The 25,232-nt window shown below is 42.7% G+C and overlaps 1 protein-coding gene across 3 annotated transcripts in view; it reads left to right on the top strand.

Moving 5' to 3' along the window:
- CHN2 (chimerin 2) overlaps positions 1 to 25,232 on the top strand; it is a 293,355-nt gene that overhangs the window by 173,608 nt on the left and 94,515 nt on the right. For 2 of the 3 annotated variants that reach the window (XM_057732666.1, XM_057732665.1), the window contains exons 4-6: positions 8,524 to 8,555; positions 12,546 to 12,659; positions 13,090 to 13,375. In XM_057732666.1, the coding sequence (XP_057588649.1) occupies positions 8,524 to 8,555; positions 12,546 to 12,659; positions 13,090 to 13,375 (432 nt within the window). Of the gene's footprint in view, positions 1 to 8,523; positions 8,556 to 8,743; positions 8,836 to 12,545; positions 12,660 to 13,089; positions 13,376 to 25,232 lie in introns of those variants that run through there. The other variant, XM_057732668.1, reaches the window with a different exon arrangement.

Here is a 25,232-nt window from a genome sequence, read left to right as displayed (position 1 = left end):
AGGGCCAGTGTCCTGTTTTTTCCATCCTAAATCCCCTCAGGTTGTACCATAGTCGGGGTGGCTCCAGTGGCTGATGGCTTGATGGCCGTAACATCCTCTGTTTACTAATGTGACAGGCGACATTCTAGATACACAAGTGAGCCCATGTTAGAAAGATCCTGTATACTATTCATTTATTCAGTCAATAAATATTTATTGAGCACCTACTATATACCAGCTCTGCTCTAGACTCTAGAGATACAGCAGTAAGCAAAGCACAAAAATCTCTGCCCTTGTGTAGTTTCTATTTGGATGGGAGAGATTGGCAAAAAGGCACACAAGTAAAATATAAAAATAAAATATATAAAGTATCTCAGATGATGATAAATGTGGTGGAAACAAATAAACCAGAGAAGAGATACGGGATATACCAAGGAGAGGAGGAGCCACTTTTAATAGTCTGGGAGGGACCCACTAAGTTGTGTGGTGTTGACCATGTGGCAGTGGGGAACCAGTGAAGAATTTGTAGCAGCGAGTAATATGATGAGATTTACATAGTTGCTTGTATAACAAAACCTGGGAAATCAGGACATCACTGAGGTACTAGACAACCATTCAACACTTCACTCCCCAACCCCCAAGGTGTCCTCTGTAACATTGGGAGCGTGTGTGGTGGAAGTTTTGTTTTCAGCCCAGGGATCAGGGCAAAGTTTCAAAGCAACATGTTGTGAGGTGTGAAGTCCTGCAGAGTAAGGGATTTAAATATTAGTTCACATGTATGCACATCCTGGTTGATGTTCCTGAATAATATCTTACATTTTTTTCTTTAGTGTTTTTCATATTTTAGATTCTTTATAATTTTTCCAAGGGGAAAGGGAGGTTGGTTCCCTTATTAATTTTATTGCACGGTTAGTCTATTCAGTTTTGTATTTGATCTGAACTATTCCCCTGAGTAGCTGGAGGTATTTCTGTCTTTTCTTAAAAGCTACTCTTATAAATTATGAGTATTATCAAAAACAAGTATTCCCTCTTACCTTCCTTTTACTCCATTATATTTTATTAGTTTAAAGTATTTGTTGCTTATTTGCATTTTAGTTGAAAAAAATTTTAATAACCTTCCTTGGGAATACTCAAGTCCAAAGTTCTTTTAGTCTAAAGTAGGGGTTCTCAACCTCAGCGCTACAGACATTTTGGGTGTGCTGGCCTGTGTGTTGTGGGGTGTTTACCGCCATCCCTGGACTCTCCTCCCACTGGATGCCCGCAGCACCCTCCCACTAGTCATGACAATCAAAATTGTCTCCAGACACGGCCAAATAGCCCCTGGGGAATAAAAAACACCTCCCCTTCCGGCTGAGAACCAGTGGTCTAAGAAAAGTCTTTTCCTTTTTATTTGTTCTAATATTATCACTAATTTTAAAATCATAATTCCTGGAAAAATATGGGGAAAAAAGAAGAAGAAGGCAGAAAACAAACCAAATGAATGGAAACTGCTTTGGTCCTGAGCACCCAATCTGATACTGTGTGCATCTACAAATTAGCAGAATATTTATAGCCGGTTACTAAGGCGCCTGACTTGTGGGTACTTACGTAACTTAACAAAACCATTGGTAATCTTTTAAGGAGGTTTATTGCAGAAAGACTGGCTAGTAGATTTTTTACAATAAACTCTAATCAAGACAGGCAGGAATGCACCTCATCAGCGCCCCATCAGAATCCTGGAAGGGTTAATGGAATGCCTTGAGGAAAACTAGAAAAAAGAAACCTGATTTCAAGTTTGCTCAATTTTCGTTCTCTACGGTGCAATCTGACCACAAGAATGTAAGCTTCAGGACTTGCATTTTCTTTCTCTCCTTTTCAATAGAGATCTTTGATTTCTAATTAGAAAGGAATTACCCATATTTATTTTTTTCTGGATGAAATTGCCCCCATATCCCCAATACGAATCACCCTATCAAAAGCCTTTTCTCCCACACTTGATCTGTAGCTCAGAAAATCTAGCAGTCTAGCTGCCCTGTGTAGGAGGTTGCTAAATTGGGTTTTTAAATTATTTCTATTAAGCAAAAACTTAACACATACCAGCTGCTGAGGGATTATAAAAGCTTTGTTTTTTCAATAATTGGAAACCTTGTTTACAGGGGACTCACAATATTCTTTAAATGCCTTTGTGTTGAGTATAAAAGAACTCGTGTTTATCTAGGCAATGATAATCTGACTATAAAGCAAACTCATTTAAGGATTATGCTTCCTGTCTCTCACTATGCAGCTGTCACCCTACTGTTCTTTCAAGCTTTGCACAATGCTGAGAATTCTTCCTTAAAATGAGAAGAATAAATTGGAAAACAATCCAGGTAGTTTGGAATACATCTAATTCCAAATCACAGGAAAATCATTGAGAGACCCAAAATATCACTACATCTAGACAAATTTATTCCAAATTCTCATTTGTTAACTCATTGACAGAATTCAATTCATTCTAAGACGATTTTAAGGTGTTCAGTCCTAACAAAGAAAAATCAAGGACAATTCAGATAATTTAGTCTGAAACCGAAGTGTAGAATTTTGCTAGCCAGTGAAGTCATCAACATTGATTGACATCTGCTCTGGAGAAACTGGGAAGCACAGTAGTTAAAGTTATATGTGCTGAGTCTTAAGCCACTTACTAGATCTGTGATCTCAAGCTAGTTATTTATGGGCTCTCTGAAAAATAGTCGCACTCACTTCCCTCATAGGGTTGTTTGGAGGCGTAAATGAAATAAACATGTGAAACCCTAAGGACAGTTCCTGGCACAGAATAGCCACTCAATAAATGTTAGCCTATCACCACAATGTTCCAAGCCCCACCGTTTTTCACATGCATTATCTCATCTAATCTTTGAAACAGCCTTATTAAAATAGTACATTTTTGTAACTCCAATTTTATTGAAAATCGAGGGAAATGAGATACAAAGAAGTTTAATAACCTACTAAGGGTCACACAGCAATTGAATTGACAGCGGGGCTCTTTGTTCATAATCTTTGTCTCATTCTGCAAACATTTAATGAGTACAGGCACCCTTTGCTCTCAGAACAACCGCTCTCCGAATATTTGCTATAACAACTTACAGAAGGTTTTAGCCAAAATCATTTTCCTAGTTAAAAACCTGCTATCACAAGTTCTTGTCTGTGTGACGGCTTCTCAAACTTTAATGTGTATATGACTCCCGTGATTCTGCATTTCTCACAAGCCCCAAGGTGATGCCAATGCTGCCGGTCCCCAGATCACACTTCGAGTAGCAGGGAAGCTAAATGATGGCAGAGGGGCTCCGCTCATACCTCAGAGCCCTCCTGCTCAGCCTCCTGTTTGAACGTATTGTATATCATACCCATAACTCTCCCTATTTTTCCCCTGAGGGTTTAGCTCCTCAGTATTTGTTTAGGCCAGGTACCTGGGGGCACTAGCAACTCGGGTCTAATTTAGATAGTATCTTTCAAATCTTTGGCAATATTACCTCATTGTTTATTTTTATTATAGAACATGCTCAGTATAGAAGGATAATGAAATTCCTATTCTATTCAGCTGTGGAAGTGTACATAAACATACCTATTAATTACATCATGAAGTGTTAAACAATGACATAATTGATGTTTAAATATTTTATGTTATGCAGAAATTCTTATCAGATTGGTATAAAATTATTTAAAAACATTTTAGTAATATCTGGGACATTGATACTTTTAGATGCTCGAAGAATGAATTATTATTTTTTTCCTTTTAAAATAATGGGATGTAGGTTCTTGCTGTTTGAAACTCTGCTGCCCGGCACATTTTTAAGAGTGGATTAGATTCAGATTACGAGAGGTGTCTGCATTCGCTCTGCGTCAGGCATCGGGTGAGACCCTAGGAGTACAATGGTGGTGAAAACAAAAAACTCACAGAATAAAGAAGCAGCCAAGTAAGGATTTAAAATATGGTGAGATGTCAAGTTTTTCAACAGGTGTCAGTGAAAGGAGCTTTAAGAGCACAGAAAATAATGGGCCTACCTCTTCCTTCTGTACACAGAAAGCTCTTTCTGAATCCCAGTAAGAGCTAATATTCATTGAATACCTCTGTACTCCAGGCACTGTTGCAACCATGTTGCATGTATTTACTCATTTAATTATTACAACAACTCAATGAAGCAGGTACTTTTGTTTTCATCCCCATTTTAAAGATGAGGAAACTGAGTAACAGAGACATTAGTAATCCACTTATGGACATACTGACCTGGCTTCAAAGCCAGGCAGTCTGAGTCTAGAGCCTGCCCTTTCAGTCATCTTGTGATCCACCTTTATTTTCTTAAAAGAAAGTTCAGGATCTTACAATAAGAACATACAAAAAACGATGGACGTGTTGGGGGTGCATTGTATGGACAGGGCTAGACAGGACTAAAACCATCTTCAGTAGTCACGGTACTGGCAATAATTATATATGAGGTGTGACTATAAAGTCATGAAGTAGTTTACTTTAATGTATAATACATGAGGGTGGTCGCTTTCCAATCAGTTATCTTGGGAAGCTGTGCTTTTATTCCACCAATTTCCCCACTGCTCAGAGTGCACTGGGAATGCCCTTCTCAAGTACCTTCAGAAATGTCACAGTGCAAATCTTATTATCTTAGGATCATGCCTCATTTTTGTCTCAAATGTATTTTGAAGTTTATCACTCACCCTATTTACTGAATTTGGCTCTGAATAACTTATACCTGTTAGCTACTCTCAATCCATTCTCAGAAAAAACAAATGTATGTTTCTGTTTAGCAGGTGATTCTGAAACTTTAGTGTGTGCTGAATATCATCCAGGGGAACTTGATTAAATAACACATCAAAGCCCCACCCTCAGTAATTCTGATTGTTTGTCTGATGAAGGGATCAGGAGCTTGCAATCTTTAACAAGCATCCTGAAGTTTCTGTTTTGAATGACCAGACCACACTTTGAGAAATGCAGCTATAAGGATAGCAAGAGGAAGGGTAGCAATTCTTAAAGCAGTTCCAAAAGAGAAATTCCAAAAGTGTTCTCATCAACAGTGACATCAGTGGCATGTATTGCCCACCTTAGGGGACTAGTCTCCTAGAACTGATGCTTATTTAGAATATGATGTTCAGTTATATTTATAAAAAGAATCAGCCACCATTTTGCACAGTCACACCACACACACTGAATTCACCTGTGTCTTGGGGAGGACCCATTTCAGGTGTTTGTTCACTGATCTACTTGGTGTGCTCCTTTTGCAAAGAGGGCTGTTCCTTTCAGAACCAGGTAGATCATGAAAGGATCCAGTATTGGAAGATACAAAAGTATGTCTACAAATTATTACTTTTTTGTCCTAAAAATGTTGGGCTTCTTTCATTTCTTGGAGTTGGATCACTAATCCCCAAGAGCAGGCATTGCAGATCTGATTTCTGTTGGTCACATCCACAATGACCAGCTTTACCAAGGTGATGGTCTGTTCAACTCCCACCGTTGTCCTGGGGGTGACCACGGTGGGAGGGAAGCTCTAGAACCAACTTTCCTTCGTGTTGGGATATGTTCCATCTTTGTCCCTTCCTGAATCCACGCGACTACCTAAATTAGCCCTCCATTTTTTTTGCCAAGTTGCCTGATTTTAACAAACATAATTCTCAATGAAAAGGCAGGAGCTTCTGAGCTGCCTTACGTTATTTATCAGTTGTCCTCTGTCTCATTCACTGAAGAGAATCTCATACACCTGGAAATTGAAATCCAATGCTATGTCTTCTTTAATAAAACAAATCTGCATTTCACAGGTGGGTCCTGACTCCATCAGTGTCTGATGTGGAGCAGTGCCTGGGGACAGAGTCAGGCTCCTTTAAGGCAATACTCGGTCACAGGGTAGAGGTTCTAGTTTGTCTAGCCAGGTCTCTCGTCCCTTGGAGCCCTGACATCAGCCAACTTTGTTTTGTCTGGATGTAAGGATCCAAAATTATCCACCTTAAAAAATGTGAACATTCTATGATTTTTCTGGGGTCATTTAACTTAAATTAAGCTCTTGACTGGTTAAAAGCTTAGTGAATGGTGGAGAGAAAGACTATGTTTAGATTCCTGTGAGCAAAACATTTAGGAAAAGGAAGAGGTGATTGTTGTATTTTTATCCCAGCCATTCTCTCTCTCTTTAACATTAATGAGGACAGCTATATTTTCTTTAAGAGCTACAGAGACAACACAGGGACGAGAGATTGAATCAGATCACTATCAAAACAGGCCAGACAGTGGAAGCAGTGATCAGATGACTGCCCACATCCTCTGTCTTCACTGTCTCTTATTTCCACCTTTCCTCTCCCACTATGTAGGCTTGCCAGATTTAGAAAAAAAGAAATAAAAACAGGATGCCTAGTTAAATCTGAATTTCAGATAAACGAAGAATACTATTTTAGTATATGTTTCGTGCAGTATCTGGGGCCTGTTCCATGGCCCTATTCCATGTGTAGTCTCTCCCACACAATTCAGTGCTCTTGTTTTATTTTCTTGCAGTTTTCATATGCAGATTTGTTCTTCAATTGGATCATAGGGTCCTGCAGGCAGGATCTTATTTAGTATTCCTCAAGGCACCCTAGATATTGACTTCCCTATTTGGGGGCCTATGTTAGGTTGTTCACGTGTTTCCTCCCACAGCAAGTACAGAACACCCTTGAGCTCCTTGTATCTTTCCTCTCACACCTGTGAGGTCATCACTTCACAAACAATGACAGGGCTGAACATAGAGATCTGCACATAAATGTGCTATATATTTTTATGAGTGATGGATGAATTGAAAGCAATTTGTCTTCCTAAGAGTAAAATGAACTACTTACCTGCACACCAGGAGTTAGTAGTAAGCTGTATCTACCATGTTATCTGTCTGGGAAGTTAGATTTATTACTCTTCCTTCTCTTTTGGAAAGATAAGAGGATGGAGGAAGGGAGTGGGGTTAGGAGCTATGCCTAGATTTGTAAATGTGTGTTATGGCTCAGCCAAAAAGATGAAAATAAAATTGACCTGATAAATAGGGAGTCATTTCAAAATGTGGAATATTGACTCTCAAAGAATGGAGAGATGGTTTGCCTATTATGTATTGTCTACTGCCACCAGCTTTTCTAAATTTCTGACTTTCTTCTGTGAAACGTTGGTGTTACAACCACATATCTACAGGATCCTGAGAGTAAGAAAGAACTGTGAACGCCAATGAAACAATGTAAATGACAAAATGTTCGACTCACATTCAAACGCTTTTCAGCACGGAAAGTAATGGTACACATCAGATAGCAAGGCGGCTTTTACACACTTTGTGCTTCCATTAATGATATTATTTAGATCCTCCTTCGTAAATGACACCCCCGCAGGCTTCAAACCTTGAAGATTAAGAGTGATGAATGCCCTCTCTTGGTTCAGTGCTTTGCAAGTGTAAAATGCACAGAAGAGTGAACACATATTTAGAAGTGTCTAGATGATTAGTTTTATGCCAGCAGGCTTGTCAAGATGGCCCACAGAGCCCTGGCTCCCCCTTTTGAACCTTTTCCTCTAGTCCATAGCTCCCTACTGCCCACTCAGGTCCCCTGCATCCTTCCGAGGGTAAAGATGGGCTAGGAGACTGCCTTCAGATCCCACCACTGTGCCCTGCTGAGAAAACTGCCCATTTGACTGTAGACAGAAATGACTGTAAATGAAATAGCTGCCTGGCTCATATTCTACTGTAGCAAATAAACATGAACTTGCTGTTATAACCATCAGTGAAAATCCGTAACTTCATGTAGCTCTACATATTCTCAGTATTCTTGGAGTCAGACTGGAAGAATGAAAGCTGAACATGAGAATTCGTGTTAATTTCTCAACAACTCCAACACCTCGAATGTAAGAAAATGAAGTTCCTGTGAGAGTAGATTATCACATATATGTGGTAGATAGAAGTCCAGTGTGATAACCCCAAGGTTCAAGATGTGATTGAAACATCTTTCCTGGAAAGTTTATGCTTTTCAGTCAACTCATAAATCTTATTCTCCAAAGCTTGTACCTCTGGTTTCAAGCCACTTAGCCGTTTGTTGAAAAAAATAAGAATGTTAGGATATTGATTTTATCTGGTAAGAAACCAAATTAAACATATTTTTTAATCCAGGTGTGCTCCCCATTTTTATTATCAATACATAATGAAACGATTAGATGAAGATTGAAGTAAGTGTTTATGTTTTATTCATGCTAAAAGTATTTGTTCTGTCCTTCAGGGTGAAGCCTTGTAATACTTTTACAAGTTCCTTAATATTAAAATAAGCCTCACTTCATTTCCTTTGAAAATTTTTTTATTGGGTGATTGAGTTTAGGTGGAGAATGCCTGATGATTAGAGAAATATGGCAATTCCAGGTCATTTTTCCTCAGGATAGTGGAATGTGTTGGTTAACTCCAGAGTGTGTTGGATCTCTGTTTTGGGGAATAAAAACTGTAATAAAATTATTCCCAGGACTCTCTGTTTATTTGAATAGTATTTTTATCTGATTTAAATTCAAGTGCATTATTAATACTTTTCTTCTTTTTAATATAGGTGGAAAACAGACCAAAATATTATGGAAGAGAGTATGTATTATACTATTCATTGTTTTAATAATGTAATAAGTAGTCACTTTGTATGTCATTTAAATATTAAATATTAAAAATTGTCCAATATAATCTTCATCAAATGTCCATGGTGCAAGACTTTAATAATAAGGATAAATGCAATCAGATCGCTTTGTGTTGAATTTTCTTCTAATATTCAGGTGCCTGGCTTCCATGAATGTGGGAGGGAGACTATCTCCTGCTACATTCAGTTCTCTTCACAAAAGCAGCCACTGCGTGCCTGGCAAGTATTTGAAATGTAAGGCAGCATTTTCCATAATTGTGGCTCTCTTAGTATTTCATTTCACTTTCTACCTCAATACTATATAAACAGCTAGGGTGTCAAAGATGGTACACTGAGGCTGAATTCCTTACTTGCATCTACCTCTGTAAACACAACACTCAGGAAAGTCATCCCAGTTCCTTGTAGTCTCATAAAACCAAAATGATCATTTCTCTTGGCGTGGATCTATTAGCCAAATTGCCTTAATACCATAATTATGATTTCCCCCATTTTCCTCTTAATTTCATCTCTTGTTTTACTTTCTCAGAAACCTACTGCAAAGCAAATATGCATTACCCTAAAGATAACTGGCCGTCTCTGGCTGTGGCAAGGTGCACAGCTCACAGCAGGCAGAACCACCCAGAGCAAAAGGCGGCGGGGGGGGGGGGGGGGCAGGAGGCAGATGCACGATTCGATTTTCTTCTCACATCCAACCTGGAGGTGTTATAAGGCAAAGTCTCTTTCAAGTCCACCTCCCAAGCTCTCCCAGCCAACCTAGAACCACCTTCTTCTATTCCCTTACCCATCAGAGCTTCACTTTTGTGATTAATGACCCTCTTATTTGTCCCAGGTCAGCAGCCACTTGCTAATTGCCGGGGCTGCATTTCTAAACCTTCCCACCAGGGCCTTGGGAATTCAGCGGGAGGCTCTGGATACCTGCCTGAATCAATGGCCTCCTCTTTCTTCCACCCCCATGTCCCTAATCTCCAACCTGGCTGTAATATGACTTTTTTTTCTTCAGTATATTGATTTGGATTTTGCTCACAGAGGGAAAAAAAAGGAGAGAATTAATTTAAAAAAGAGAAAATGAAACCCATTATATACTTCTCAAATAGAACACTTGTACATGAATTCTAAAAGGAACTCTATTTAGTGTGTCCTTTCCTTCTTTTGCATAAAAGTTTTGTGAATAACCTGCTAATTCTCTCTTCAACCCACCCCTCACATCCACATAAACTGTGTGACGAGAAGAGACCAAAGAAGTGTTTTCTTAACCACAAAAAAGGAATGTTTCATAATAGAGGGAAATTAACTTAAAAACTTGAGATTCTGTGTTTCCCTTTTTTAAAAATGAAAGGGTTTTTCTGTTGTTGTTCCATTCAAAAAGTAAGACATGCTCTATTCAGGACACATATATGCATATTTTTTTCCTAGAAAGAATCCCAAGAAAGTGTGGACAGTGGATACTGTTAGGGAAAGGGAATTTTTATTTCTCTACTGTTTATATTTTTATATCTTTTGTGCCTTTTCACTGTTGAATTTTGAATTTTCCCACTGTGGGTAGGTATGACTTTTGTTCTTAAAAAGTTAATCAATTAATACCCAATTCATTTGGGAAAATTAGGGCATATAGGAATCTACAAGGTGGAAAACACCGTAGGCCCACCATGAAAGGGAAGCAGTGTTAACTTTTTTCCCTTCATCTCTTTCTTTCCAGTCTTTGTGCAGGCTTTCTTTTTGAATAGTTGGGATCATAAGATATATACATTATGGGTACTTTTAAATCCGTACCTAAAGGGGCAGATGAGCCACACATTCGCTCTTCAGGTGCACAAAATTGTCGTTTTCTTCTTTCGAACAATTGAATTTAACTTAGTTCTTGACACTTGACATCTGCAGCTGGCCATGCCTGTAACACGTCCATTCAAGGGAGTTCAAACTAAGCTGCTTTCAGGTTTAACCGACTGTTTGGGATATTCCTCCTCCCATGTTTTTGCCCTTCTCCCCCAAGAGAGTGACCTGGGTCAGGGGTGTCAGGTTCCTGTGCCCTTCACTGTGTGTGCCTCTTCCTGCTGGAGTCACCCCTGCCCTGCCCTGTCAGGTCATGGCCTGGATATCCCAGCCTCAAACCTCTTGTGGCACCAGCTTTTGTCCCTTCTGACTCTGTCCTCCCCATGTCCCACCCACATCTCCCCCCAACCCTACACACACACACACACACACACACACACACACACACACTCCCTCCCTCTCTCTCTCTCTCACTGGCCTGGCATCTGCAGGGCTGCCTTCAGGTTTCTGCTCAGACCATCTGTCCAGCCTTCACCAGCCCCAGTTCCTGCTGCAAAGGAGGCTTCTTCACCTCCCAACTTAGATCCACTGAAATGGGCTCTGGCCAGATTTCTCCCAACCTCCCTCCCAAAAGAACTGGGGACACTGGTCTCCTTTTGCGCAGGAGGGTTGCTTTTATGTCACACAGCGTATTCATCCTCACCCTGGAAAAGCGCTGCTCCAAGCCCTCCACGCATTGGTTTTCAAGATTTAAAACCAAAATTTGGGAAGCCAGAACACCCCTTTTTCCCAAGCTATCACTGCCCTAGACTTTTAAATTTTTTTTTTTGGCACATGGGCTTAGTTGCTCCGCGGCATGTGGGATCTTCCTGGAGCTGGGATCGAACCCGTGACCTCTGTATTGGCAGGCGGATTCTTAACCACTGCACCACCTAGGAAGCCCTGCCCTAGACTTTTGAGAGCTGATCTGAGAATTCAAGGCCAGAGCATTTGACCTCTCTCCCCTAGGACTAAAGCTTCAGCTTGTGAGGCCTAGTTGTAAAGAATAGAAGGGAATTAGGACATAAGTGTTGTGATAGGTATATTTTTTTTCCAAAATATTATCTTGGTACATGTGTCCTCTAAGAATCTTTGCATTCCTGGGAGGAAAAAAAAAATATTGTGTAGCCAACTTCCCTCCCTTCCCTCTCCCTTCCAGGAAGGTAAAAGGGGATTCCCTGTCCAGAAAATTTCTTCTCTAATATATTCCCCCAAATTCCCTCAGATTGGGTAATCCTACAAAGAGGGTGTTGTTCCCTCTCCCAGGAGCCCGGGCCCCTTGGCGCTGGCCTCACTGCCCAACTGAGTTCCCACTTTCCTCTGGATCACAGATTGGTCAAATCCCTGATAACAGGGGTGAGCAGCTGTCTCTGTTTTAGGGCAGCAGAGAGAGCTGGCTGGTTGTCTGTCCCTAACTCCTGCCCTGTTCTCTCCTCCCCTGGCGTCACTGGCCACTCTCTAGGGCTCAGACATTCCCTCCAGAGCAAAGCAGTCACTGGCCAAGCCTGCAATCCTACCGAGTTTTCTACGTGCATGTGTACTACTTTTTAAATTGCAGGGGGATAAATAAACATTATCTTTAAAAAGGAAAAATAGGTACATTTTCCAAACATATCCCTAAGCGGTTGCTCTCAAAATTTAAAGAAATGGAAGACCATTCATTGCTGCTGGCTCTTCTCTCCAGAGGATGAGCCTCTAGAATGAACAACACCCCACACCTGCAGTAAGCAGGGTGTTCATCAGAACGTGCTCGTTTGCAATCAGGAGAGTGCACAGTGAGCGGAGAGCTAAATTGGTAAATGCTCTTTTGGTATTCCCCGTGGCTAAAAGGGGAGCCCTAACCTGGCTTTTGGTTGTCTTTCATTTTTAGCTTGTGAGCAAAGACAAAAGCAGAAAGCCAGGTGGACTGGGTGTTCTTCCTTTTGTTTTACCTGCTCGAACGCTCCTTGTCTGTTTGGGTGCACGTTGGGGGCGGCTCTGGGCCCATCTGGAAGTACACGGTAGTCACTCCCCTCTTCGTTGAAGTGGGGACCTGTAGATTCCAGGTGGCCCCGCTGTCTTTTTTAGCCAGCTCTTTGTGGTCCATACCTGGTATGTGGTCTGTTCAGATCCGCGATGGTCTTATCTCTCTTCAGGTTTCACGGGATCATCTCCCGAGAGCAGGCAGATGAGCTTCTTGGAGGCGTGGAGGGCGCCTACATTCTTCGAGAAAGCCAGCGCCAGCCAGGGTGCTACACGTTAGCACTAAGGTGAGCCTGATTTCATCCACTGTTGCAACTGCTTTACAAGAGACTATACTTATTTTTTTTCCCATTTTTTTGTCATGCTGAAATATACATAACATACAGTGCACCATTTTAACCGTTTTTAAGTGTACAATTCAGCAGCATTAAATACATTCTCAATGTCATGCAACCATCTCCACTATCCATTCCCAAAACTTTTTCATCATCCCAAACACTCTGTACCCATTAATCAGTTGCTCCCCCTCCCCCCCCAATTATTTTTTTAAATTTTTCACTTCATTTACAAAGCACCCAGAAGCATGTTAGAGGCGTATACATTTCCTGTTATCAGTTGACGGACTCTGAGGCTCCGTTTATGCATACGCGGTGTTCTTGGGAGAATCACCTGCAAGGCTGATGCTCACTGCTGTGATCTCTCCTTCCTCACGGGCAGGTTTGGAAACCAGACCTTAAACTATAGGCTCTTCTATGATGGAAAACACTTTGTGGGCGAGAAGAGGTTTGAATCGATTCACGATCTGGTCACAGATGGCTTGATAACACTGTACATAGAAACAAAAGCTTCTGAATACATTTCTAAAATGACAACAAACCCCATCTATGAACACATCGGATATGCCACTTTACTCAGAGAAAAAGTTTCCAGAAGGCTAAGCAGGTCTAAGAATGAATCAAGAAAAGCCAGCGTCACAAATGAAGAACACACAGCGGTTGAAAAGGTAAGCTACGTGCGGGACAAAAACAGTCTCTCTGTTTTTAATCTATGCTGACAAACCGGACGATTAATTCCATGGGATTTGCTAAAATATTGGAGGAGACCAGCCCACCACCACCCAAAGAACTTTAGAATTTTCATCTTAAAAGGGAGCTTGGAAATCTTTCATTTTACAGATGAGGACAGTGAGGTCCAGAAATGTTCAGTGATTTACCCAAATTCACGCAGTCAGAGCCAGGACTTCCATAGATAATTCTCTGTGAGTTTATTTGGAATTTGAAAGGAAAAAAAGCCCATGAATGTTTTATGATGACAACAGCCACTTGTTTTTTAAGTACCCTTTGAGGTGTTGCTGGCTCCATCTCTAGTTCCACCCAGCTGGCCAAATACATGGTATTTGTATTTGCTTCTCTTCGGACTGGGTGGCTGTGAGTGATCCACAGGTCAGCCGTCTCTCGAAGGCGGTCTTACCTGGATAACAGATTTTACTGACAGAGGTGGGAACATTAGTGGTGACGACGGCTGTCTCTGGGAGGCTTGGAAAGACAGGCTGTCCTTTGCCCCAAAGGAGGAGGGGTTATGCCTCGCCAAGGATTAGAAATTCCTAAGTGGGTGATGTTCAAGCTGGTTGCGTCAAGGCAGGATGTGGCGAGGAAGATCTGATTTTCCTCTCCAGTAGGTTGCTGTTTATTTGAAAGACACCACCGCAGTTTGCTAGCAGATTTTTTGGATGTGCCCCTTTAGGAACCATCTGCTTTGCCTGGTCCTAGCTGTATTCCGCTGAAAGAAAGTGACAGGCAGCCACACCAGTCAGCCCCTGCTGAGTCTGTGCTGAGCCCAGCTTGTAAGGCGAGCTTGGACTGGGGCAGATATAAACAAGCAGGGGGAGTGCTGCTGCTTCTGGTGGTTGCTAGTCCTTAATTAAACCGGAACGGCCCCCCTCCTCCCCCTGTTGTCCAGTGTTAGCAGGAAGCAAAGGAACCTCAGGTTGACTGATTGGGCTCCAGCTTTGGCGACGGGAATGCACCAGAAAGCACTGAAATGAGGAGGAGAGCAGAGGATGGCAGGCAGTCCTGTGGGCAGACAGGGGATGATCTTAATTGATTTGCTAATTGAGCTTTGGAGCCTGGGAGAACCTTCCTCAGAATCACATCAGTTGAGCAGCTGGCCCATGAAAAAATCATTTGCCATTTTCTTTTTATAACTCCAGAGTCTCCAAAGCACCTGTTTATCCTTTTGCAAACAATTGATTTGGGAAATGGTGGGGTTTCTGATTGTTTACATTTCAACAAACGAGAGAGAGAGGACTTGAGTCCCAACTTTCAGAGTTTGTTCCTGTCTAGGTAAAACTCGTTCCTTAGTCTGTTTGCAAAATCTGTTCAAAAGTAATTTAGAATAGAAAATCTGCAAGCTGACCTTCCCAGCCATGGCAAATCAGAAGATGAATTGTAAAATAAATCTCTGAAGTGGGGGTTATATTTCTGAATTGGAGAGTGATGCCACCAAAAAGGCAATCTGTTACAACTTCAGGCAACACACTAGAACATTTCCAGGAAAAGAGGTGAGTAGGAAGTGACTCTTGTATATTTGGGGTGAGAGTTTAGATCCTGGGTATTGGAGCTGATATTCATGGATTTATGTCCTCCACTTCGAGGGAAATTAGGTCACTAGAAACTGATATTTCTAGATAATAGTTCCATAAGGAAATTTACATGACAAAATATACCCTTTCTTATAGATCATTTTGCATTTATTTACTAAAATTAAACTTTGCAGGGAAATTAGTAATCTGATTAATAATCACTTTGAGTGAGCCACCCAGTGCACTTTTACCTTTTTAGGAAAAGATAAATAAAGAAAACGTTGAAGGAGGAAGTCCAAGCACAGTGAAACATTTGAAGGACAGGTTTTGGCTATGCAGATTTCTTAGACGCTAACAATGCAATGTTTGGCTTTCCTGGAGAACACGCCGAACACTGGGTCTGGTCATTTGCCGGGGGTCACTCACTTTGTTAGTGGATTTGTGAAGTAACTTGGTATGACTCCATCTGTTTCTCTCTGACCTGTATTGACAAGTGGAATTATTAAAGGTCTCAGTCTGGCCAGAAATTCTGTTTCCCTTAAGGGCAGGTCAGTGGACCGTTGCCATGGAGGCAGTAACTAGAAAAGAGGTGGCAGAAACTTGAATGGATTGATTGAGAAATGCCCAGGGCACCTGTCTGCTTCAGTAATGGCACTTCTTGAAGGTTTTAATGAGTGAAATGGGTAGGTTTCCTAATATTTCTCAAATCCAGACGGCCCATCGTTTCATTTTTCAGGATACTTAAACTCTGTTTGCCCATTTATTGTTTTGATCATTTCCTAAAGAATCCGGAGAGACTATGTTACCTGTAAACCCAAGAATATTCAACAGTGTAAATTGGCAAAAAGATATTACCTACCCCATCAGATTTGAGTAGTTTCCAGATTTATCTCCTGTCAAGGTGGTTAGCAGTGAACTTGATTTTAATAACTGCTGATGAAGTGGGGAGGGGAGAAGGTGCAAAAAATATGTTGTGGTTGTCAGCCAATAGGGACCTGTTTCCTTTCTGATTCTTGAATTGATGTTTAAAATATGATATATAAGGGCCACCATTGGTGCATTTAATTAAAATGGTCTTGCCCAGTGTAATTTCTTTTAAGAAATTTATTTCAGAATTTATTCCATAGATGGATTGTCTTCTGACCTCCAAAATCAGTGCTGTAAGCAATGTAAGAATAACAACAGGATTTATCATTGGTTCAGACATTTGCAGTTCGTAAACAGATTTCACACGTGTGAAATAATTTCCCATTTTATCCTCAGAACAACTTTGCCAGGTACATGGGGCAAAAATCATTATCCCCACTTTATTGAAAAAGTCACAATGGCAGGATGAGGAATCAAACCCAGACTTCCTAACTCCAAGTTCAAAGCTTCTTAAATCTATGGAGCAGCTGGACCTCTTTCTGTTATTATTGCCCTTGTTGCCTTAAGCAAACACCCTTGCCTTTGACCATCCTAAGTCAACTGATGGTAAGAATCACTTAATATTTAAATGATGTGTTTTTGAAAATATGCTGCTATTACTAGCTCTAATAACTAAACTGTCTTGTAAAGGATACCTGACTGAATCAAATATATGTGACAACAATATTTTCAATAGCACATATTTTTAAAGTAAATTTGGCTGCAAATTTGTTAAGTAAATTTAAGTAAATTAAGTAAAGCAGGCACATTTAAGAATATATTATAGTTTACCATTATTCATTTCACTATTTTTTGTGATAGCAAAAGTCAGGAAATAACCTAAATGCCCATCATTTGGGGATTGCTTGGATGAATTACGGTATACCCATGTTCAGGAATATCATGCAGCATATCACAGAAGAGAATGAGGATGCCTTCATACGGACCAGCTTGGAAAGATGACCCAGAGTTACCAAATGCAAAAACGAATACAGTATAGTATATGTAGTATGGTTTCATTTGTGTAAACCAGGAAGAAAAGATTTTACATATTTTTTCCTTGCAAAATCATAAAATATCCCTTGAAGGATGCAAGAGCTAGTATCAGGGTCGCCAGTGGGGAGCGGAAGGGAGTGTCTAAGATGTAAGGGTGGGAAGGCGTCTCCTGCTATTATTCCACACTCTTTGAATTTTGAACCATGATAAAGGCAGGATGCTCTTCAGAAAATTAAAGAGGAAAACAGAATACCTCATGTCCTAAATTCACATACGTTAAAGCAGCAGTCCCCAACCTTTTTGAGAGCAGGGACTGGTTTCGTGGAAGACAGTTTTTCCACAGACGGACAGGGGGGCGAGGGTGGGGGGCTGGTTCAGGCGGTAATGAGAGCGACGGGGAGCGAGGGGAAGCAGTAGATGAAGCTTTGCTTGCCCGCCGCTCACCTCCTGCTGTGCAGCCCGCTTCCCAACAGGCCTTGGACGAGTACCAGTCCCTGGCCCCAAGGATTGGGGACCCCTGCGTTAACGCAAACCCTCAGTAAAACATCTTCTCTACTCAGCAGATCACACACACGCATGCACAGCTCCAACGCTCTGGACCCAGACGGTTTTCCCATGCCTTCTCCCTGTCCCCTTTCCTCATTCTGATAGCTCTTTATTTTCTTTCATTTCTCTTTTGGATTCTTAGCAAAGAGTCTGTATTTAGAAGCCTTTTACTGAAGGTTGGGGGCTAGAAGATGGTAATTATAGAACAGGACCTAAATCACCAAACATAGAGAGGGGCGTGACTGTCCCTGGAAATGGGGTGACTGTTGCTTCCTCCCTGACCTCGCCCCCTGCCCACCTATAGACCCCTCAGGGGTGCTCCCCTGGGGCTCTTTCCAGCCCTCTCCCCATTTCCCATGCCCTGCCACCTCTTCCCACCCTCCTTTCAAGCTGCCTCAGTCCAGCTTCCAGATTTGCCTTGCTTTCCTATGGCAGCAAGGAAGCCTCTTTGGTTTCTGCTTGTCTTGCTGTGAAAGCAGGAGAGTGGCCTTTTCTGGAGTGAAGGGCTGCACCCAGTTAGGATGTCCTCATGTACAGATGAGTGTTTCAGAGAGGAATGATCTCCAACCCTGACCCCACCGTGTATTTTCTTTTAGAAATAATTATTTTCTTTACGTCCAGGGTGAACCTTTCCTCCTTTATTATTTCACTGTTTCCACCATGGGAGTCAGTTGGCGTGCAAGATATCTTTGCCTAATATCCATGTCACATTTTTTTCCATTGTCCTGGAGCAAGAGGGAGTGCCCCCCACCCCAGGGCGTGACTCTTTAGGCCTCGCTTGCTAACAGAAGCCTCGTAGTGGGTTCAGCTCACCCTGACTGGTTCTCCCCACCAGTCCCATGATGGCCCCCCATGGCTGGTGCCCTTTGGTGGTTTTTCATTCATCGGAGTGTTGCCCTTGCTGTTGTTTTCATCTTGGAAACCGTCTGATTTGGTTTGTCCACAGGAAAAAGTTCACATTCCTTAGCAGGACGTTTGCAGCCCCTGTAACCCCGGGCTCCCCTGGAAGCAGAGTCTGAGACAAGGGTTTGGTGCATTGGTAACTTGGGAAGGCAGCCCAGGGAGCAGGAGGGGGTGAAACAGACGAGGAGAGAAGCCAGTAGAAATGAAATGCAGGTTGTTGAGTTGGGCACCTTCCGAAGAGCCATGAAGAACTGCCCCTGAGAGAAGCTGAAAGGAGGTGGTAGTTGCCCGCCACCTCCTGACCTCTGTTGGTTGAGGTTGCCTGTGAGCTGGTACGTGCCTCACGCCCCAGGCTGTGCCTGCGGAGAACCAGGTGGGTGCCCAAGGGCAGGAAGCGAGAGATCACGGCGAGGACAGATGCTGTCAGGCTACCCTGCGGGAAGGCGAGAGACACAGCCAGGCCTGGGGTCCACGGTGGGCCAGGCAATGCCCACTGCAGCCCGGCCCCGCCTTTCCCAGCCCGTCTGTGGAGGCTGGCCTCCCTCCCTGGCCTTTGGTCCATGGATGTTTCTGTGGCCCTCGCCTCCCCTCTCTCTGTGCCCCCGTCTGACGTGCCTTCCTTCTCCTGTGATCATCAGCTTTCTGCTCACCCTTTAGAGACAAGCACAGCCTCCCTAATAAAATCTGCTGGGACTCACCCTCCCTCACCCACTCTAAAGGATTGCTCCCATCTCACCACTATCCCAGGGGTTGGTTTTTGTTTTTTTTTTTTCAAAACAAAAATCTATTTTTTTACAGTGTTGTATTAGTTTCAGTTGTATAGCAAAGTGATTCCGTTTTGTATATATACTTTTCCAGATTCTTTTCCATTTTAGGTTATGACAAGATATTGACTAGAGTTCCCTGTGCCATATAGTAGGTCCTTACTGTTTATCCATTTTATATGTAATCGTTTGTATCTGTTCGTCCCAAATTCCTAATTTATCCCTCCCCTCCTTCCCCTTTGGTAACCATAAGTTTATCTTCTATGTGTGTGAGTCTCCTTCTGTTTTGTAAATAAGCTCATTTGTATCATTTTTTGGGCTAATGTTTTGCACATAATCTTTAAGATAATTTAACCTGCCTGTGTCTTAGGTAATTGTTGAAATCAGTGGTTCTCAGTGTCTCCCCTCAATGACTGGCAGCATCACATTATCCAAGAGACTAATTAGAAATGTACCTCTCTGCCCCCCACCCAGCACTACTGGGTCAGGACCTTTAGCGTGGCACCTGCCAGCCAGTGTGTGACCAAACCTCCAGGTGGCTCCAGGACACACACACCCCAAGTTTGAGAACCCCTGGTTTGGACACCTCTCTCCTCCTCTAGAAGTTGACCAGCTGGAGGCCCAGGTCACTCCTTGGTTTACATCCAACCCTGAAGCCCAGCCCATGAAGGGCTCAGCAGAGTAAACACTGTTGAATGAACAGATGGATAATTTTCAAAACGGAACAGATTGGCTCACACCCTAAGGAACAGTGTATCTCAGATACACCAAGAGGGTGCCTTAGTGTCTCGCACCGTCTTGTCTCTGTGCAGCTCCTTCTGCCTCTGGGCTAAACCCTGACCCACTGTGGCATCGTGAGAAGCTAGAGCCTGGAGGAGGAGAGTCTTGGAGACCATCTCGTGCATCCCTTTGTTTTACACAACAGGAAACTGAGGCACCCAGCTCATTTGTCGGAGTATTTCAAAGACATCTAGAGGTCACAGAGGCTTGGATAGAAAAAAATGCTTTGAGGAGTACAAGTTACATGTACAGGACTCCTGTGTGAATGACTGCAAAGTGAAAAATGAATTCAGATTGCAGTTAGTCTTAAAGGTGTCCCAGCAGTCAGGGCCCAGAAGGATATAGAAGACACATTCACTGGGATTTTGAAGAGAATTTGATTAACAAGGGGTCTTTCCCAGGGACTGGCAATGGTGAGAGCTGTTACCTTCTCAGTGCGGAAGGGACTAGGGAAGGCACTGGGGTTTCTGGGGTCTTATGGGAGCTGGAGGAGAGACTCCTACGGGAGGGGGCTGCCACAAAACGGGGAGACCGCAGGAGAAGGGCTTCTGTAGGTAGGGGGCTCTCACAAAAAGGGAACTCCCCCAGGAGGGGTCTCTCCTAGAGAGAGGCCCCCAGAGTCAAGCAAGGGTGTGACCTTTGCGTGCTGCACCACCAAGAAGGAGGCGGCAGGGGAAGAAATACCTCAACTCCTCTGTCCCCCCACCCTTTGATCTCCTGCCTGTATCTCCCATCGGACAGATCCAACCAGAAGCCAGAGAGGACAAAGGAGCCAGGGTTACAGTCCATAGGAGTCAATCTCTCAAACATAGGTGGGGAGGGAATGAATTTGGGGGCAGGGGGATGTGGCAGAGAGTAACCAATGCAAGGAGTGAATAGAATAAAATCTGTGCCTAGCAGTGTGTTAGGCTTGTTCTAATTCCTCTAGAATGTTTGTTCACCAGGTTCAGAAGCCACGATTGGCATTAATGCAAGATGGCGAGGTCGCCCTTTTTGTGGATGGGCTCCACCACTGTGCCATTATGGAAGGGTCTTGGTCCTGGAGGGTGGAGAGGCTTTGTAACTTCATTAAGGACAGTTGATTCAAACATGGTGTCACCCATTGCCTTCCCCCAAGCAGAGATGCTGCATCCATTTGCCAAAGAAAGCCGGCATTGTTTACGTAGAAAGCATCCAGGGGCTGAAAAAGATACATCCATATTACGGGGTCTGGAGAACCTGTAGCTTTGCTCCACAGGAGGTCCCTTGGAAATGATATGTGAGTGACATAACCAGTCTTTTCTCAGGAGAAAGGATAAATGAAGATGAGCGTAACTTAGCTAGGAAAAGTGACAGGTACAGTAATGACTCTGATCACCCATCTTCCTACTGGCACACACGCGTCATAAAGCGGGACGCGATGGAACGCTGTAAGAATGGATTTGAATTGAGATTACATTTGCTCATGAAACTAGGTTTCACTGAGCGTTATTTTAAATCAGAATCCCCTAATGGTGTGGAATTTATCAAGCAGTCTGAAAAAGAGCTGATTTGGCTAGGTCAGTTGTTCTCAAACCAGCTTCGGGTTAGAATCACCCTGGGAGCTTTTTTTTTAAAAGACCCATGTTAACACCTCCTGACCTACTGAATCAAAGCCTCTACTGATGAAGCTCAAGCACCTCTATTTTTAAGGTTTCCCAGCTGATTCTAAAGTCCTCAATCCCTGGTTAGATGAAAGATCAGATGGGGAAGTAAAGGTTGTCAGATACTTGGGGAGCGTTTTCTTTTAAGGACACCTGTCGCACTTCCTCTAATGCCTCCTATATTTCTGAGAGTCTTTTTTTGTCCTAATTTAGGCACTGGCATTCTTTCTCCCTCTACCTCTGCATAGAGAGTCCTGCATGTAAACATTCTTAAGAGAGTAAACGCTGGTGGTTCTGGTTACCTGAGTTGGTTCAAAGGTTTGCTTTACTCCTTTTTTCCTGGGTCCTTTCCCCAGATTATTGGCTAAAATTTAAATGATGGGGACAGTTAGATGTGGTAGGATTAAGAGAATTTAATGAAGAGGCAAGAAGCAGTTAGTGTCTTCTTTAGGGGCTAGTGGGAGGTTTTCTTAATGACAAAGTTTGTAGGACTACGACTCTTAACCTTGCCTGCCCACTGGCGAGTTTTCAAAAATACCAATGCCTGGGCCACACCCCCACAAAACAGATCTAACTACTTGGGATAAGGGCTGAGCATCTGGAATTTACATTCTTGGGTGATTCTGATATGCAGCTAAAGCTGAGAACCCCTGCTATGGAGGAATAACTAAAAACGAATTAGGTCGTTCCGTACACTAGATTTATCTTTATCGGAAAGCTTTTCTTTTTACCAGTCCCTCGCTGTCAGTGGTCTCAAGATTAGATCTTTACAGGAACAAAAAGGAAAGTTATCCTAATACATTCAGGGAGTGTCAGAATAAGATGGTCCAAACCCTCCTTATTCATCCGCATCCAAAATCTAGAAAACAGCTCGATGCCACCTGTGCTGAAGTATTTTCTATGCAAGCAGTGCCATCTAGTTGCTCGTGGAAGAGTTACATGCTGCCTGTAGTCTCAAAGGACCACCGGTAACAGATGTGGGAGTAATGAGTGAGAACAAATCTTCAGCAGTGAATCCACTGAATTGTCCCCATTTCCCCGGGTTTTATAGCATAGATGAGGCTACACAGTGGCTGGGGGGTGTCTGTTTTGTGGTTCTTGCTCATTCTTTGTGTAAGCAGATGGGCAGTTCTTCCAGCTTGGGATGCTTAGATATAAAAATGGTCCCAATGATCTGACTCACTGAGATTCTGGTCCAGAGACACTCAAACTTTTTGGCCTCAGGGTCCTTTTATACGCTTTCAAATTACTGGGGATCCCAAAGAGCTTTTGTTTATGTGACTTTACTGATATTTACTGCATTAGAAAGTAAAACTGAGAAAAAATTTAATTCTTCTAAACATAACAGTAATAAAGTCATTGTGTGTTTGTTTAAACAACATATTTTTGTGAAAAATAACCCCATTCTCCAAAACAAACAAACAAAACATAGTGAGAATATTGGCATTGTTTTACATTTTGTAAATCTCTTAAGTGTCTGGCTTAACAGGCAACATCTGGATTCTCACACCTGCTTCTGTATTCAATCTGTGGTGATGTATTATTTTGTTTGAAGTATAGGAAGAAGCTCTGGCCTCAGACAGATATGTCGTTGGGAAAAGGAAGAATGTTTTTACAGGCTTTTTAGGTAAATTTGGATTTTTAAACTTTTTTAACAATAGAACAAAAGTTAACAAATGGTAGTTTCTTAAAGATTGCTTACAATGTTGAATTGGAAAAAGCAATTAATAAAAATAGTTTTGATATTATGGGCCCTCTGAAAGGATCTAAGGGTCCCCCAAACATTGGTGGACCACACGTGGAGAACTGCCGCTCTGGGCAGCCATTTGATGGACAAAAAGCACACCTTTTAAGGAAGTTTATATTTGCACGTCTCTGGGAGGAATTATTATGCCACTTTTCTCACCTTTGACTGTGGCAGATAAATGATTCTGTCGCCCAGGACTGCCGCCGCCTCCAGACACTGCAGAGTTTGCCCTGATTATGAACTCAGAGTTCTTCCCAATGGCGCTCCTTGGGGGTGGGCAACAGAACTGATTCTGCGGCCTGTGTCATCTGAAAACAGCTTTCCAGGTAATTCGGATGCATATTCCAATAAAGAACCATGGACTTGCTCTTACTCTCTTCCCGGTACAGATGAGAAACTGAGGCCCAAAGCTCAAGGGGACGTGGTGACAACAAGCACTGGTGGGATGAGACACCACTTTAGGGAGTCCCATTATTCTCTTTCCTTGGCCTGGCAGAGGGTGTCAGCCTCCTTCTTACTCCTCCAGTGCCTCTCCTTCCACCAGCTTTGGGTCTGTCTCATCAAGACTTACCAGGCTCCCCACCTCTATCCCCACCGTGAGTAGCTGTCATTTTTGCCGCCTAGAAGCAGGCACCCTTTTTGGAAATTGCACCCAGAGCCACCTCCCCTCCCACTCTCAGTTTATGTCCTCCTGTGATCCCAGAGGTGGATTGGTGGTTCAAGGCTGATCCAAGGGGTCATATTTCCATGGCCACTGTGATTGGTTCAAGGGTTGGCACACAGTCAAGTAGGAATCCATGAAACCAGCAGACTTGCAATGTGAGTTCCCAGAAGAAGGCCCTTCGGCCCGTTTTCTGCTGGGCTGGATTCAACAGGAAGTAGAGTCTGGGTAGCTGAAGCCTTCCAGCCACCACATAGAGCCCGAGAAAGTGGAGCCTGGAAGTGGAGAGAAAGAAATTGAGTCCCAAGGTCTCGGACAGAGCCGCCCCTGGGGCTCTCTGTGCTCTGCTGCCTGTTTCAGTGGTGACTGAGTCATTCCTGCTGAGCTCTTGAGCTGAGCAATGGCAATGTCTGCCGTCTTTATAACCGGAACAGCTCTAACTCACGCCACCCCCACCCCCTGCCCTCCACACTCTTATTCTGCATTCACGGCTTGTAACCAATATGGAGAAAGCTCAGGTAATCACATCTGGGGTCTATTTTCATTTTAATCAAATCATCTCACTATGCTTTTACATGATGACGTTAAATCAGAAAAAGGGACATCTAGTGTTTACTGAAATGGGTAGAAATGTAGTATCTGGATTACCAGGTAGACACAAGAAATAACCTCCAAACCACCTCCAGAGTACATCTCTCCATCTCTTGCCCCCTGGCTCCGAAGAAGTGGATGTGTAGATTTCTTAATAATAACATGCACTTAAATAAGATTATGGCAATCTGTTAAAGGGTCCTAGTGAACTCTGAGAAACCAGATTTTTTATCATTTTGCCAGGAAATCTTTTTTAAAAGAATGAGAAGAAACACAGCCCTATCTGCAGTATTGGATCTGGCCAAGGAGAGCCTCTGTGGAACATGAGACCCCCCAGGTTATCAGTAAAACAGGAGGAAAGAAAGGTCAAAGTTCCAATCAGTAGGCTTTATTTACTTTTTAAAAATATTTTATTTATTTATTTATTTGTGCTGCACTGGGTCTTAGTTGCACGTGGGATCTCTGTTGTGGCATGCAGGATCTTTTTTTTTTTTTTTAAGTGGCAGCATGCAGACTTCTTAGTTGTGGCATGGATTCGGGATCTAGTTCCCTGACCAGGGATCAAACCTGGACCCCCTGCATTGGGAGCGTGGAGTCTTACCCACTGGACCACCAGGGAAGTACCTGTAGTCTTTGAGAATTAAAAGCTTAGCCTGTAAGAATGTGTAGGATTTTTTCCACACTGACTGTGGGGAAGATGAAGGATTTTTTTCCTGAAAGATTTCCATTGACATTAATGGAAGTGAGACTGTCGAAGCTACAT

This window comes from Hippopotamus amphibius, chromosome 4 (assembly GCF_030028045.1).
Source record: "Hippopotamus amphibius kiboko isolate mHipAmp2 chromosome 4, mHipAmp2.hap2, whole genome shotgun sequence".
Classification (NCBI taxonomy): domain Eukaryota; kingdom Metazoa; phylum Chordata; class Mammalia; order Artiodactyla; family Hippopotamidae; genus Hippopotamus; species Hippopotamus amphibius.
This window is presented reverse-complemented; position numbering and strand designations above follow the sequence as displayed.